General features: G+C 47.3%; 1 protein-coding gene across 1 annotated transcript; it reads right to left on the reverse strand.

Annotated features, from left to right (window-relative positions):
• Positions 1-572: 572 nt before the first annotated feature.
• Positions 573-10,974, reverse strand: LOC141197834 (ragulator complex protein LAMTOR3-like). The gene is made up of 5 exons (XM_073662905.1): positions 10,492-10,974; positions 10,173-10,231; positions 8,761-8,894; positions 7,763-7,826; positions 573-1,024 (listed from the first exon to the last, which is right to left on the reverse strand). The coding sequence occupies exons 1-5, from the start codon at positions 10,566-10,568 to the stop codon at positions 819-821; spliced, it is 540 nt and encodes a 179-aa protein (XP_073519006.1). The 5' UTR covers positions 10,569-10,974; the 3' UTR covers positions 573-818.
• Positions 10,975-17,403: the final 6,429 nt, after the last annotated feature.

Below are 17,403 nucleotides of genomic sequence, written 5' to 3' on the forward strand. Positions count from 1 at the left end.
ATGGGAGCTGAAAAACTGCATCATAAGCAGAATGAGTTCCACACACAATTACATCTGGAATATTTTTTCCGTTAATCTTGTAGGTAAAAATCTTAAGGCTACAAGCCTCGGTTCCTCAAGAGACAGTGGTAAGTGCATTATATTCTATAGGCAAGCTTAATAGTTGCAGAAAATAACTTTTTACAATGGTCCTATGCTGCCATCTAGTGGCGAGAGGTTTATTATTACAGGTATCTGACTTTCCCCATTGCCACTGCTCTGCTCCGTTCTAGGTTGAAAGTTCACTGAAGATAGCTAGCTATTATAGTCCTAATGTGTTGGTAAGAATTTGTGGTTTGGAAGGTGGATGGCAGCTTCACTCTGATCAGTCGTCCTCCATAGTGACCATGAGGAGGACTAACAACAGGGGGAGCTAGAGAGCAAACCATTCTAGCAGTATTCTGCTTCTGGATTTTACCCGTCAGTGCAGACCAATGTCATTTTAAGCCGCTATGAAACCAGCTACAAAGATCTGCAGATCTCACTGAGACACTCACACGTCATCATTGGCTCTGTGCACACAATGTCCTAGGTTTAATATCAGTAAGTTACAATTTAATGTGGTTCCAAATAGAAAAGCAACAGAGAATACGACCGATACAAATCTACGCCTCTTACTGTGTTAATACAATGGTTATCTGCAGGGAATTTGTTGGTTAATTGCCCAGTGTAACCACAACTGGATCCATCTCTGCAGCGGATAAGCTCCTTCACTTAGGGTGAATGTGAAATGTTAGGGCTGATGCCCCCTAGAAATCCAGCAGTTCTCCTTCATTTCTCTAGCAGAGAGGAATATTACTCAGTGCACTGGCAGAACTACAAGTACAAAGTGTTTCATTGCTTTGGAAATGGCAACCTTTTTTTTTTTCCCCACACCAAAAGTTCATGACTTCTTTTGAGGACCACGCAGATGAAGAATTCTCCACCACTTGCCGAAGCTCTTCAAACAAGGGGCCAAGTTCTTTTTCCAAACTAAGGATTAGACCTAAAAAAAAAATATATATGAATAAATAGTGAAAATTGACTGCAGAAGTCCATATTTCTATGTATATTCCAGCTGTTGGCAGACTACAAGCTGCTGTAGACAATATGTGTACTCCGATTTCAGGGCAGAAAATGGGAACCTGAAACTTTCCATCATCCGGCATAAAACTGCATCAAACGGTAGAAATGAGAGGAACCTGTTATGGGAACTGCTCTTTGTCCAACTGCTTAAAGGGGATATTGAGTGAAGACAAGTTCTGTAACTTACTGATCGTGGAGGTCGTGTCGCACTGTTTGGAAGCAGAAGGAACTTTAATCCTCATTACAAAATGAAACTAATATTATGCAGATAGAACTAAAACTTGACTATGTTGAGCCAGTTGTGACATTTGTTAGTGGCTGATAACTGGTCAGTGATGACTAGCCCACTGTGTAATCTTAGTTCAGGTGGACAATATGGTAGACATAGTGCTGGATGCGTCTGAGACTGGTTATTGATGGCATTTGTTGTGCAGTGTAATTACTATTGTAGTGGCTTCCATTCAGAGCACACATGAAGCCAATACATTTTGGCTAAAGGGATTCTCCAAAGACGAGTTATCACTTATTGATTAGTGGGGGCAAATCAAGAAATTTTTATCACCAGCAGGGTACTTTTATCCTCATTAAAGTTCATCAGCAGTGCACATGCCTGATTGCAGGACCATTCGTTCTCTATGGGGCGGCCAGAAAAAGCCGAATGCAGCATTCCACAGCCCACAGGGAATGAGTAGAGCAGCGGTCAACCATCTTTCTAATGGGCATGAAAGTGCCCCCTTTTACCAATCGGTGCAGGTTGCAGTGGTCATACCTCCACCAATCAATCAGTTATCAGCTACCTTGTGCATAGGCGGTTACTTGTTTTCACCAGACAGATTTTAAGCAAATGTTTGATGTGAGAGTCAATTTAGATCCATTGCTTCCACTCAGCTGAATGATGGGCGTGCTATCCTCTGAAGAATAGGACACCCGTATTATAGTCCAGGAAAGCGGGCACAAGTTGGAAGTGGATCTGCCAGGACTAGTGTTGAGAATTGGAGACCAGAGCACTTTTTTGACGTTAACCCCTTAACAACATCTGACGTACTAATACGCGTCTGTGCCCTGGGACTTAAGAGCCAGACCTGTATTAGTACGTCATGGCGATCGCGCGCGCACACAGGCTGTGCGGGCGCGATCGCCGCCGGGTGTCAGCTGATTGTCACAGCTGACACCCGGTACTATGTGCAGGGAGCGGTCCTGCACCACTCCCAGCACATTAACCCCCGCGATGCTGCGATCGAAGTCGATCGCAGCCGATCGCGGCATTGCGGGGGCAAGGGGAGGTGATCGCCGATACTCACCTCCTCTTCCGGCTTCCAGCGCAGTCTGCAAAGGCTTCCCGGGTGTTGCCATGACGACCCGATGTCGTCATGACAACATCCGGGTCACCAGACAGCAGGAAGATTGTTTGGACATGCGCAGTGCATTTCCAAACAATCTTCACACTGTGCACCGCTGATAGCCTGCATGGCATAGGGATGGTGCTCCATTCCTGTGCCATGCAGGCGATCAGAGAAAAAAAAGTGAAAGTCCCAGAGTGGGACAAAGTAATAAAGTGTATAAACTGTCTGAAAGTGGAAAAAAAAAAAATTGCAAAAATATAAAAAAAAAATAAAAAAAATAATCCACCAAAAATAAAAATATAATGTACCCATCAATAAATATTATTATAAAAAAAAACAAAAAAAAACAATAAAAGTACACATATTTGGTATCGCCGCGTCCGGAACAACCTGACCTATAAAACTGTCCCACTAGTTAACCCCTTCAGTGAACACGGTAAAAAAAATAAATAAAAAAACGAAGCAAAAAACAATGCTTTATCACCATACCGCCAAACAAAAAGTTGAATAACACGCGATCAAAAAGACGCATATAAATAAAAATGGTACCGCTGAAAACGTCATCTTGTCCCGCAAAAAACAAGCCGCCATACAGCTCCATCAGCCGAAAAGTAAAAAAGTTATAGCTCTCAGAATAAAGCGATGCTAAAAAATATTTTTTTCTATAAAATAGCTTTTATTGTGTATAAGCGCCAAAACATAGAAAAATGATACAAATGTGGTACCGCTGTAAACGTACTGACCCGAAGAATAAAGCTACCTCATCAGTTTTACCACACGCGGAACAGAATAAAAAAAAAAAAAAAAAAAAACAATTCCTGAATTGTTGGTTTTTGTTTATTCTGCCTCCCAAAAATCGGAATAGAAAGCGATCAAAAAATATCTCGTGCCTGAAAATGGCACCAATAACAACGTCAAGTCATCCCGCAAAAAACGAGCCGTCACATGACTGTCTGCCAAAATCTGGAAAAATTATAGCTCTCAAAATATGGCGATGCAAAAACTAGATTTTACAAAAAAATGCGTCTTTTAGTGTGTGACAGCTGTCAGTCATAAAAACCCCATATGATTCTGCCATTGCTGTAATCACACCGACCCGAAGAATAAAGTCGTCTAATCACTTATACCGCACAAGGAACGGCGTCAAAAATAAACTCTTGGGTTAGGATTGGGCTAGGGTTAGGGCTGGGTTTGGGGCTAGGGCTGTGCTGGGGCTAGGGTTGTGCTGGGGCTAGGGTTGTGCTGGGGCTAGGGTTGTGCTATGGTTAGGGTTGTGCTAGGGTTAGGGCTGGGGTTGGGATTTTTTTCAAAAGTAAGAAAAAAAGATGACGATATGGCGACTAGTGTTGAGCGCAAGTGCTCGCTACTTGAGTTTGCATCGGGTGCTCTGGTATGCGTTGAGTATCGTGGGTATTTTAGTGACATGCTCGAGTCTCTGCCCCATATGCTTCGCGGCCAAAAAAACTTTACGGGGATTGCCTGCCATGCACGAGCGATCCCCGCATGTTTTTTTTTGGGTGTCTAATAACCGTGAAACATGCGGAGCAGGGACTCGAGCATGTCACTCGAGCACACGCTGTACATGGTGCATACCTGAGTACCCGATGCAAACTCAAGTAGCGAGCACTTGCGCTCAAGAATAATGACAACTTATTCAATATGATGACCTAATGTAAACAAATTCTGTGCAGTACCTCTGGGTTCAAAATGTTCACTATACACCTTAATAAAATCCTTGAGGGGTATAGTTTCCAAAATGGGGACACTTGTGGGGGAGCTCCACTGTTTAGGCACATCACGGGCTCTCCAAACGCGACATGGTGTCCGCTAACAAATTGAATGGAAAATCGGCTCAAATTGTTAGCGGACGCCATGTTGCGTTTGGAGAGCCCCTGTGTGCCCAAACTTTGGAGCTCCCCCACAAGTGACCCCATTTGGAAACTAGACCCCCCAAGGCACCTATCTAGATGCATAGTGAGCACTTGGAACCCCCAGGTGCTTCACAAATTGATTCATAAAAATGAAAAAGTGTTTTTTTTTTCACTTTTTCATTTTTACAAATCAATTTGTGAAGCACCTGGGGGTTCCAAGTGCTCACTATGCATCTAGATAGGTGCCTTGGGGGGTCTAGTTTCCAAAATGGGGTCACTTGTGGGGGAGCTCCAAAGTTTGGGCACACAGGGACTCTCCAAATGCAACATGATATCCGCTAACAAATTGTCGGCTCAAATTGTTAGCGGACACCATGTTGCGTTTGGAGAGCCCCTGTGTGCCCAAACTTTGGAGCTCCCCCACAAGTGACCCCATTTTGGAAACTAGACCCCCCAAGGCACCTATCTAGATGCATAGTGAGCACTTGGAACCCCCATGTGCTTCACAAATTGATTCATAAAAATGAAAAAGTGTTTTTTTTTTCACTTTTTCATTTTTACGAATCAATTTGTGAAGCACCTGGGGGTTCCAAGTGCTCACTATGCATCTAGATAGGTGCCTTGGGGGGTCTAGTTTCCAAAATGGGGTCACTTGTGGGGGAGCTCCAATGTTTGGGCACACAGGGACTCTCCAAATGCAACATGATATCCGCTAACAAATTGTCGGCTCAAATTGTTAGCGGACACCATGTTGCGTTTGGAGAGCCCCTGTGTGCCCAAACTTTGGAGCTCCCCCACAAGTGACCCCATTTTGGAAACTAGACCCCCCAAGGCACCTATCTAGATGCATAGTGAGCACTTGGAACCCCAGGTGTTTCACAAATTGATTCATAAAAATGAAAAAGTGTTTTTTTTTTCACTTTTTCATTTTTACGAATCAATTTGTGAAGCACCTGGGGGTTCCAAGTGCTCACTATGCATCTAGAAAGGTGCCTTGGGGAGTCTAGTTTCCAAAATGGGGTCACTTGTGGGGGAGCTCCAAAGTTTGGGCACAGAGGGGCTCTCCAAACGCAACGTGGTGTCCGCTAACAATTTGAGCCGATTTTCCATTCAATTTGTTAGCGGATACCATGTTGCATTTGGAGAGTCCCTGTGTGCCCAAACATTGGAGCTCCCCCACAAGTGACCCCATTTTGGAAACTAGACCCCCCAAGGCACCTATCTAGATGCATAGTGAGCACTTGGAACCCCAGGTGCTTCACAAATTGATTCATAAAAATGAAAAAGTATTTTTTCACGTTTTCACTTTTTCGCTGCCCGCGACCAATCACCGATTTGGGCGCCAAATTTAAATATCGGCCGCGACCAATCAGCACAGCGGTGTTTAAATGTGGAGCCAAGATCGGTGATTGGTCGCGGCCGATGTTTAAATTTGGCGCCCAAATCGGTGATTGGTCGCGTTCAGCGGCCGCGACCAATGAGCACAATAGTGTTTAACTTTGGCACCAAAATCAGTGATTGGTTGCGGGCCAAGACAGCGACCAATCACCGATTTGTGCTGCAGATTTAAATAGCGGCCGCGACCAATTGGATGTCAGCGGCGCTGCCTGTGCGGGTACTTCCGCTCCGAGAACCCGGGACATGAGCGGGCGCTCGGAGCAGAAGTATCCGGACCCGTAGCGCCGCTCCCCTGTCTTCCCTTCACACCCTAGCCGCTGATGTCCCCACAGTATCTGCATGGTGTTACAAAGGTCCGGACATTTGTGTTTAAAATCGCTGATTGGTCGCTGGCGCTGCCCGCGACCAATCACCGGTTTGGGCGCCAAATTTAAATATCGGCCGCGACCAATCACCGATCTTGGCTCCACATTTAAACACCGCTGTGCTGATTGGTCGCGGACGCTATTTAAATGTGGCGCCCAATCGGTGATTGGTCACGCCCAACGTCAGCTGGAGTCCGCGACCAATCAACGAGATTGGCGCCAAATTTAAGCAACGCTCTGCTGATTGATCTCGGTCGCTGGCCGAGATCAATCAGCAGTATTGGCGCAAAATTTAAACACCGCTCTGCTGATTGGTCGCGGTTGTCGGTCGTGACCAGTCAGCAGTATTGGCGCCAAATTTAAACCTCACTCTGCTGATTGGTCGCAACCACCGGCCGCGACCAATCTTCGTTTTTTGTGCCAAATTTAAACAACGCTCTGCTGATTGGTCGCAGTCGCTTGCCGCGACCCATTAGCAGTATTGGGGCCAAATTTAAACCCCGCTCTGCTGATTGGTCGCGGTCGCCGGCCGCGACCCATCAGCATTATTGGTGCCAAATTTAAACCCCGCTCTGCTGATTGGTCGCGGCCGCCAGCCGCGAACAATCAGCGAGATTGGCGACAATTTTAAACACCGCTCTGCTGATTGGTTGAGGCCGCCGGCCGCGACCAATCAGCGATTTTGGCGCCAAATTTAAACAACCCTCTGCTGATTGGTCGCGGCCGTCAGCCACGACTAATCAGCGATTTTGGCGCCAAATTTAAACCCCGCTCTGCATCGCTCTGCTGATTGGTCGCGGTCGCCGGCTGCGACCAATCAGCAGTATTGTCGCCAAATTTAAACACCTCTTTGCTGATTGGTCGCGGTCGCGACTAATCAGCGATTTTGGTGCCAAATGTAAACACGCTCTCCAGTCCTCACTAACACGGTTCGCCGATTGGTCGCGACCGCCGCCCGCGACCAATCAGCGATTTTGGCCCAAAATTTAAACACCGCTTTGCTGATTGGTCGCGGCCGCCATCCGCGACCAATCAGCGAGATTGGTGCCAAATTTAAACACCGCTCTGCTGATTGGTTGCGGCCGCCATCCGCGACCAATCAGCGATTTTGGCGCCAAATTTAAACAACGCTCTGCATCGCTCTGCTGATTGGTCGGCGGTCGCGACCAATCAGCAGTATTGGCGCCAAATTTAAAAACCGCTCTGCTGATTGGTCGCGACTAATCAGCGATTTTGGTGCCAAATTTAAACACGCTCTCCAGTTCTCACTAACACGGTTCGCTGATTGGTCGCGGCCGCCGCCCGCGACCAACCTCCGATATTGCCGCCAAATTTAAACACCGCTTTGCTGATTGGTCGCGGTTGCCAAACGCGACCAATCAGCGATTTTGGCGCCAAATTTAAACACCGCTCTGCTAATTGCGCCCGGTCGGCCGCATACATATTCTAGAATACCCGATGCGTTAGAATCGGGCCACCATCTAGTAAGTATATAATTCCACATGTGTTAATTCATAGTTTTGACGCCTTCAGTGTGAATGTACAATTTTCAAAGTCATGAAAATACAGAAAAATCTTTAAATGAGAAGGTGTGTCCAAACTTTTGGTCTGTACTGTACACTGCACCTTTTATCGGGCTAGACATGTAAATACAATGTAAATAATACAGAAGAACGCCTACCTGTATTGGCATTGCTGCTAGCTATGAAGCTCACAACCAACGGCAATCTGTTAAACTGGACAACCTGAAACACAAATCAATGACTTACAGACAATAGAAATGAAGTGATACTTATAACCTCCATATTTCCATGCTGCTTAAAGGCGTTTTCTATTGTGTAAATGATGCTTTACTGTACAATGAACATGGAAAACACTTCCAATGGATCCCTATGAACCGTAATGTGAGGTATGCATGGAGAAAGTGACTTGTGGACCACAAAGAAAACACAGTGAGATCCGGTTAATATCAGTGCAATGAGGACTGAAACAGCAATTCTAAAAGGAGGATGGGCCTATTAATATGTCTATTAACACCGGCACTTTACACACAATCCTCATAACAAATGGAATTAAAACAAAGTGTTTCATCAGGGTTTAGCTTGTTCTTGGACCCCACGCTTTACTCCCCCTCCCCAGGTGCAGGGCTGAGTCTCCACCATAGCTCTCGGTAACGGATATGGGCTGCAGCGCTGACGTCATGTCGACAGCACACCAGCAAATCAGAGAGCTCAGTGGCTTGGCGGTGTAGACAAAACACCCCACTCAAAACACCTGAGCTCACTGACTGGCTGCCAAGCTGCTGATGTGACATCGGCCCCGCAGGTAATACTGGACACATGGAGCAGCCGGAGAGGCTCAGCACCGGACCGGAAGAGGGTGGCTTACACCAGACAATTTTACAATCGTTTTATAACAAACTGCACCCAGGGATCACGATTTTCTGATTTGGGACAATCTCTTTGAGAACTATGGAAAATATTTACAATCTACATATCTAAAGCCAACTGTATAGCAGGTCAGACAGACCTGCCCGAAAATACCTGCCCCCAAAAAACTCTAAACCAGAAGATGATACCACTTGAATCTGGTTGGGATGAGCATGTCCATCACCACCACCGATCGTGATAATCACACCCGATGCTCACAAAGCCGTCCTGGGTCTACAGCCTTACCTACCTGATACGTGGTGTAGTAACATATGATGCTTTTGTTTTCGGAGAGTCCCAGCTTGCTTCCCTGGTCAGTGGCCAGTGCAAATGTGGATAGGAAACATGGCCTCAGAGCATGTTCAGGGGAATTCTCATTTGCAACTGATAAAGAAAACAGCAATAAGTGTTTGAATGTGAACATTTCTATAATCCAGTCTCCTACTTTTGGTTGATGAGGTACAAGCAGCCCAAAATGGCTGTACACAAATAGAGGGTCCTGGTTTGGCTTTATAGCCCAAGTCATGTGGCATGGCTCTTTACAACTCTGGAGCAAATGCATGTACCTGTATGTTCGTACTGGGGTCTGCATGTGTGGAGGGGGCTCAGCTTGCGCCATATACCGGCTGCTATACAGCCACCATCAGTCTTCAGCAGCAGCGCTTGTTCCAGTCGCTGATGTTTAACTACCTAGGCGCTGCTGTCAATCACTGGCAGTGGCAGTTAAATAGAGCAATCATAGTTTTGCAGTATATAGAAAAAGCAAAGGATCACAGGTTTTCAAGTCCTCTAAGCGGACTAAAAAATAAAGTAAACTAATTGTATTAAGATTCATATCACCCTCTTTTTCCTTTTAAAAATAATGAAAGTGGTTTCCAACTTCAGATTTTGATGCAGTTTTTGAAGCCAAAACCAAGAGTGGATTAAAAAAAGAGACATCTATCATTTATTATTCATTTCTGGATTTAGCTACAAAAACCGCTTAAAAAAAAAAAAAAAAAATCTCAACATGGAAACAAACCCATCCACTACTTTTACATTGATGCCCCATGCGTAGGATAGAGCATCAATGTCTGATCAACTGGGGTCCCACAACCAGCACCCCTGATGATCAGCTGTAATCGGTGCTGCCGGACGGAAGTGCTTACTTGCAGATCTTGGCCGCCTAGTTGTAGTGGCCGCCGTGGAGTACTACACATCCGCCTCTTATTAAATTGAACTGAATAGGAGGCGAATGTGAAGTACCCTGTGGTGGCCACTACAACTTGATGGCCAAGCTCCGCAAGTAAGCACTTACAGCCAGCGGCACCGATAACAGCGGATCGGCGGGAGTGCCGGGTGTGGGACCCCAACCGACCAGACATTGATGTCCTATCCTATGGATAGGGCATCAATGTACAAGTAGTGGACAACTTCTTTAATCTCAATTATCATTATGGCTGAAATTATTAGATTGAGTTCCAATATTGGCAGGAACAAATCTGCTGGTCAGATAGTTGCTTGTGCGCTCACCAGTGGTTCATCATATCCGCATCATTAATTTGGAAGTTTGAGATAACAGTTGAGGTGTGTAACCTAGCTGTAAGAGTGGGTATAAGGGCAGAGAACCACATTGCAGCAGAACTGCATGCCGAGACATGCATGTCCATTCTAGTTCCTTACCTTTAATTACAGGTACCCCATCTCTGTCTGACACTACAATGGCATGAAGTCCTTCAACACTAATAAAAAAACAATCAAAAGGTTATGTTAGTAATAGACATAATTTACTACACACCTCACATCAGAATGACCATTGTTAACGAGCCAACGCATGGGCATTGGTATCAGAAATAAAGGCCCCAGAGACCAGGCTGTATCGTCAGAGAGAGGAGGGCAGGAGTTTTGTTATTCAGACCTTGGGAGTTGAGGTCTTAAATTATTAAATATAATTACATAATAGCAATCATTAATCATACGAAAAACTATGGAAAGAAAGTACCTTGGAAGTTTTTTGTAAAGGAACCTTCTCAAGTCCTTGGAAAAGAAAAGAAAAAGCAGATGAGTATGGGTACCCATATCTAACCAAGAACAGGATGGCGGGCTTCAGAATGTTAGCCAATGCAAAGTGGAACTCCTGTACTCCTGACAGGCAGAGGCCCGGGAGGTAACACCATCACCTATCCAGCTATTATGGCATATCCTGTGCATATACCATGAATGCTGGAGATTAAAAAACCCTTTGATACCAGAGATCAAACCTAAGCTTTCATAATATTGGATGTTAAGATAAAAAAAATGTAGTAGATAAACCACTTCCCGTCAAAGCACTTCCTAATGGAACATGCCCATTGACATTAGGACTTGCATCTTCATCCTGGAATCATGATCCCAGGGCTCCATCCAACAGTGCTCACTACCCACATCAAGCAGGGACCCAGCAGTGAAAGGGTGCACTGTCAGCACTCTGCCGCTGCTCCGTTAACTCCTTACATGCCATGGTCACTGGAGATATTAGATCCGACTGGAGACCCCATCTAATAGGCGGCCTGCCAATATAACACACACAGGCTGGACATTGAACTGCACTAATGGATTATTTATGCAACTAACGCATTGCGTGTTCCCGTTGTGAAACTAATCATTTACAAAAATGTTGAAAAACAGGTTTTGTTTTCTCAATAATTTTTTTTTATCAAATAAAAAACAAATTCCAACAAAAAAAACACACACATTTGTCATTTTATCACAAAAATAAGGATGACCAAAAAGACTTACATATCCCAAAATAGTACCAATAAAACACGTTATGATCCTAAGAATATGAAAACAATAAAACAGAAAAAAAAGATTTGTTTTTACAGAGGGGTGTACTCATTTGTGGGATCCCGATCCATCAGCCAAGTCAGTAGTCTCTGGCCTCTGGATAGGAGGCTCGCAAATCTCTTACTTTGGAGGGGTCCCTAACGTGGCTTTTGATTAGTCTGGCTGGTGCAACGTCATTAATGTGTCATCAGTAGTGTTGAGCATCCGATGCTGAAATATCGGGTATCGGCCGATACTTTTGCAATATCGTATACCGGAATCGGAAGTTCCCATAATGCAATGAGACAGTTTCATTTTATTCAGCCAATGAGGATCCTAAGAAGTGTGGGCACATCCTGGTAGGCATGTTAACTAATGGCATAGCTGTGATTGGCTGCTGAAATGATGTGATGATGCACTATAAAAGCCGCCGCCGCCATTTTGAGCTCACTCTGCTGTGAATTCAGTTAGGGATAGGACGCTGTTGTTCTGAGGGACAGTTTTAGCTACCTATTTGCTCTATTCTGCTTTACCCAAGCTACTTTATAAATCGCTGTGCCTTGCAGCGCTAGTGCACAGTTCTCTGTGCTATTCACCACTGTCTGCAAGGTCTCTGTGTGTGAGTGCAGCTCACGCTGTAGTGTGTGCTTCAGCCACGTCTGGTTGTAGTGCTCTTAGCGTGCGTCACTGCCTCATACATTGTCCTTTTTTGCTAATTGATCATTTTTCCTGATTTCTCCTATTAGTGTGGTGGTTCCATCCGTATTCAGCTAAACTGGTTCCAAACACACTATATAGGAGTAGATAGAGGAGCCTTTCTGCAGCATTGTGCCCTGCAGCCCCAGCCAGATTAGTATTAGCCTATTTTTTGTAGCCTCATCTATTGCATTGTAGGTTACCTTCCTGCATTGTAATAGCTACAAAAAGTTTGTGATACTATCGGTATTACATCTTTGGGCACATCCAGTGTCTTTTTGTGACAAAAAGATCTAAATAAAGTTCACCAAACACTCCACTTTACAGTTGTGTAGGCCACATTAGCTCATATTAAAGTCTACACTTTATAAAATTAGTGTTTCTTATACCTGTTAGCAGCTGTTCAGGAATAAGCACACTAAGCCCTTAGTACTTTTCTGCCTATCTTTATCAGTCTACCAAGATGAAGAAGGCAGGGAGTAAGGCATGTGGTCGTGGGCGTGCAGTTTCTGCAGGGAGAGGACGTGAGGATTCTGTGCCTGCAGGGAGAGGATGTGGGGATTCTGTGCCTGCTGCGGGCACCAGTGACTCAGCATCCCCCAGTTTTACCAGGGAACAGTCCTTTATGCGCAGCTTTGTAGGAGCTAGCCGTACCCCACTGCTGCGGGAGGACCAAATTGAAGCCGTTGTTGGATGGATGGCAGCGAACGCATCGACTTCAATTAGTTCCAGATCCTCTCAGGTCCTGAGCACTGAAGAGCACCCATCTGTCTCTTCACCACCTGCCAAATTGCCCAGGCAGTCAGAGAGCCCTGGACAGGAGCCATCTCTACTTCTGTTCTCTGAATCTCTTTGCTTGGAAAGAGGGGGCCAGGCAAGCAGAATTCTAGAATTTGAAGAAGAGGTAGTATGCAGTGATGCGCAACCGTTTTGTCTCTCTGAATCTGAAGAGGCGGGTGGGCCAGTGCCTATGGTCAGCAGCACACCTCAGTACGCATCTGATGATGAGACTCAGGTGCCACTTTCTGGTGCGTACTGTGCTGTCGAGACTACCCAGGAGAAGCAGTTGTTTGAAGAGGGTGGTGTAGATGATGAGGTCCTTGACCCATCATGGCGTGAGGGACAGGAAGGTGGTGGGAGCAGCTCTGAGGAAGAGATTCCCCGAACGGCCCAAAAAGGAGGGAGAGGGAGGGGGCAGACTTGGTTGCCTGTAGCCTCCACTTCGGCACCCATTAGGAGCATGGCTCTTCCAAAATCCAAAGCGGGCGCTCCCAAGACTTGCAGTGCCTGGTCCTTTTTTGACACAGTTGCAGATGACATTTGCTTTGTCAAATGCAAGCTGTGTAATCAGAAGGTGAAAAGAGGGAAAAGTGTCAGCAACCTCAATACCACAAATATGTGGAAACATGTGCGGACCAAGCACGTGGTGGAGATACAAAAACACACTGAAGACCTAGGCCAACCTACAGCGCCACCTACCACCTCTTCAGCTCGTGTTCTAGCCTCTTCCTCCAGCTCACACACAGCTGGTTCGGCTTCCTCACAGGATCGCCATGGAAGAATCTCTGGCACTGTTGTACAGAGACACAGTGTAATTCCACCCACAGCACCACTTTCCCTGTCATCCTCACACTCCCAGGCCAGTCTACAGCCATTGTTAGCACAGGCATGGGAGAAAAGGCGCCCATGCTCGGCAAACCACCCCCGAGCACAGGCACTGAATGCTGGCATTGCTAAACTACTGGCCCTTGAAATGCTATCATTCAGGCTGGTGGAGACTGACACCTTCCATAACTTTATGGTATTGGCAGTCCCACAATACAACGTGCCCAGCCGCTTTTATTTCAGCAGGCAAGCCGTCCCTGCCCTGCAACAGCATGTGGAGGGAAAAATTAAACGTGCGCTACAAAACGCTGTCAGTAGCAAGGTCCACCTGACCACCGATGCGTGGACCAGTAAGCATGGACAGGGACGTTACCTTTCCCTCACTGCCCATTGGGTAAATGTTGTGGAGCCGGGTACAGATCTTGAGAGTGGCGCTGTACGTGTTCTGCCAGCTCCAAGGATTGCAGGAATCCAGTCTGTACACATTGACTCCTCCTCATACTCCAGTTCCTCTGAATCAGCGCTGCTGGAGCCGTCACGGTCTACCTCCACATTGACCCGTGAACGGTTACCTGTTATGATGACCGATATGAGCACAGCCGTGGCCAAACGTCAACAGGCCGTATTAAAATTAATTTCTTTGGGGAATCGAAGCCACACAGCGCAGGAGCTCTGGAATGCCATCAAGCAGCAGAGCGACGTGTGGTTTGTGCCAGCGAATCTCCAGCCAGGCATGGTAGTGTGTGAAAATGGCCGAAATCTGGTGGCAGCTCTGGGCCTAGGCAAGCTCACTCACATCCCATGTCTGGCACATGTGCTCAACTTGGTCGTGCAGAGTTTTTTGAGGGACTATCCGGATCTTGATGCACTGCTTCACAAGGTCCGCATAGAGTGCGCTCACTTGCGGTGTTCCAGCAATGCAAGATCGCGCATTGCAACTCTGCAGCGCCGATTATGTCTTCCGGAACATCGCATCATATGTGACCTACCCACGAGGTGGAATTCAACGTTACATATGTTGGAGAGGTTGTATGAGCAGCAGGCAGCAGTAATGGAGTACCAGCAGCAGCAGGCGCAAACAAGTCGCAGTGCACGCCGTTCACACTTCACCACCAATGAGTGGGCCTCTATGAAGGACATTTGCCACGTTTTTCGTGCCTTCGACTATTCCACGCGGATGGCGAGTGCAGATGATGCACTAGTCAGCATGACTATCCCGCTTATCAGCCAGCTTGAAAAAACACTGCAAGCACTAAGGGACGAGGTTTTGGAAGAGGTGGAGGATGAGGAGTCACAAATGCCATCTGCTTCTCTACAGTCTGCGCAACGTGGTTCCTCACAAAGGCCTAGGCAGGGGACACTTTGTGAGGAGGATGAGGAGGAGTCAATGGAGGAGGAAGACATCTGTCCAGAGGAGGGAGGTACACAATGCTCTAGTAGTTAGTATCTAGAGCGAGGGTGGGGTGATGCAGAGCAGGCAGAGATCACGCCTCAAGCAGGGGACAGCGTTTCTTGGCCAGTTGGCAGTCTGCAGCACATGGTTGATTTCATGCTGCAGTGCCTGAGAAACGACCGCCGCATCGCCCACATTCTCAACACGGCTGATTATTGTGTGTCCACCCTCCTAGATCCTCGCTACCGGGACAACTTACAAAGCCTCATAACACCGTTGAACCGGGAGCGTAAAATGCGGGAGTACTAAGACGCACTGGTGCATTCCATCATGTTCTCCATTCCAACCGAGAGCAGTGCTGCTAGTGCTTTACAAAGCAGCTCAGTGCGTCGAGGCAGTGGATGAAGCTCTGCACAAAGAGGGAGCAGAAGCAGCGCCTCAACACAAGGCAAGACCAGTATGGCCCAAATGTGGCAAAGTTTTGTGTCCCCGCCGCCACAAATGTCTACACCATCAGAGACGGCTCCAGTCAGCAGGAGGCAACGTTTCCGTCAGATGGTGACAGACTACATGTCTTGCCCTCTCAGTGTACTCCCAGACGGCTCTTCCCCCTTCAAGTTTTGGGTCTGTAAGCTGGATACATAGCTAGAGCTTAGCCAGTATGCATTGGAGGTGCTAGCTTGCCCTGCTGCTAGTGTATTATCGGAACACGTCTTTAGTGCCTCAGGTGGTGTACTAATGACTCGCCCCCTGGGTCGTGGGGCACTCGGATCCGGGCAATAGGGAAACGATGGGGGTAGTGGTGGCACCACGGTTCCGTGGCTCAGGGTGGTCAGACCGGTGGTAGTCTGCTATGCGCTGTTGGTATGTCCGACTACGCCACCCTTGGATTGCGGTCAGTGCGAACCGCCGCTGCCAGGCAGACCGCTGGGGCTGATGATGTATGCAGCTGGGGTAGTGTGACTCCCCACTGGAAGAGTGCAGCCCCAGGGCAGTATAATGGAGGATGGGGGTGATGGTGTAGGGCGTCCCAGTACCGTTAGTGCTGGAGGAGCAAGGAGCACACAGACAACAGGTTGCAGTCCAGGGTCTTTACTAGAACAGGTGAATTTACCCACAAACAGTCCCGGCTAAGAGGGGACCTGGATGTCTGAGAGCAAATGGGAAGTTGGCCCTGGTCAGGGTGAGGGTGTAGGCCTACCGTGCTCTCTGCGCTCCTTCTGGCTATCTCTTCCTTATAGGGTAACAGCCCACGTTCCCGAGCTCACCGTGTCCTCTCGCCCGTATGGTTTGCAACGTGGGTCCCTTTCTACTCTCGGCCTGGTACGGCTTTGCTGGTCCCTTCTGCTGTGGCGGAGCCTCCGGGCTTCTTAGGCCAAGGAACATACAGTCCCCCGCGGACTGGTTATCTGCTGCAGGACGTGGAATCCTCACAGCCTCAGACACCAAAGTCTGGTAAATTTGGTTCTTTGTCTGCCAGGACAGGCGTACTTCACCTCTTGTCCCTGGCTTGTGGCTCTCCTACTGCCACATGTCCTCTTAGGGTGCAACACAACTGTTTCTCTCTGCTCTGGGACACCTCTCAGTCCTGAGACAGGTCGTCCAGTTCTCCCTAACCCTGCCCCCAGTTCCAGCTTTTATAGGGGCAGCCTGCTCCCCCTACTGGCCTGAGACAGGAGGTATTGCATGCTAATGTTCCCCTGACTAGAGAACCTCCCCCTTGCTCTCAGACACAGCTTTATTATATTTGTGGCATCCAGGCCAGGGTGACACATTCCCCCGTAGTAGAATTTAGTACTCCGGGACTAAACAGTAAACAAAGATAATATACATGACTATAAAACATTAGTAGACAAACGACGCACAGGTTGACTTCTTAAGGTCACAGTGTGGTCTGTGACCGGGTGTCCATATCACCAACACAACGGGGAGCCTTAACCAGGTGGGGGTCTGTCCTAGCCACAAGTCCTTTACAGTCTTAGTTCATTCCTTGGTCAGGCTCCGTACGCAGTCCATACAAAGTCCCGGTTATTAAAAGTCCATGACCTTTGAGTCCGTACGGTAACTGCAAGAAACTGAAATACACTATTAATAATCATGCAGGTAACTTGGCAAACATTTCAACATTTGGCAACAGGGTTATTTACAGTTCTAGTGCATCCTGTATTCTCCAGCGAGCGGGTATCTGCCCCTTTGTGCTCCTGGTTGACCTCCTTAACCCACTGTCTGGTGGTGGACCGACCTGGCTTTCCCCACTAGCGTTAGGGGTACAGCTACCAGCTGGGTGTACAGGTAGGGCAGGCAGCTGTCTGCGGGTCCTTTGGCTCACCGCAGGCATGGCAGGCTCACTGTCAGCAGAGGGTTGACTCTCCTGGGCTGCTGGTGCAGGCTCTTCTGCCTCTGGAACTGCTTGCT

Source organism: Phyllobates terribilis, unplaced genomic scaffold (assembly GCF_046119375.1).
Source record: "Phyllobates terribilis strain yellow unplaced genomic scaffold, ASM4611937v1 Scaffold_92__1_contigs__length_6168646, whole genome shotgun sequence".
NCBI lineage: Eukaryota > Metazoa > Chordata > Amphibia > Anura > Dendrobatidae > Phyllobates > Phyllobates terribilis.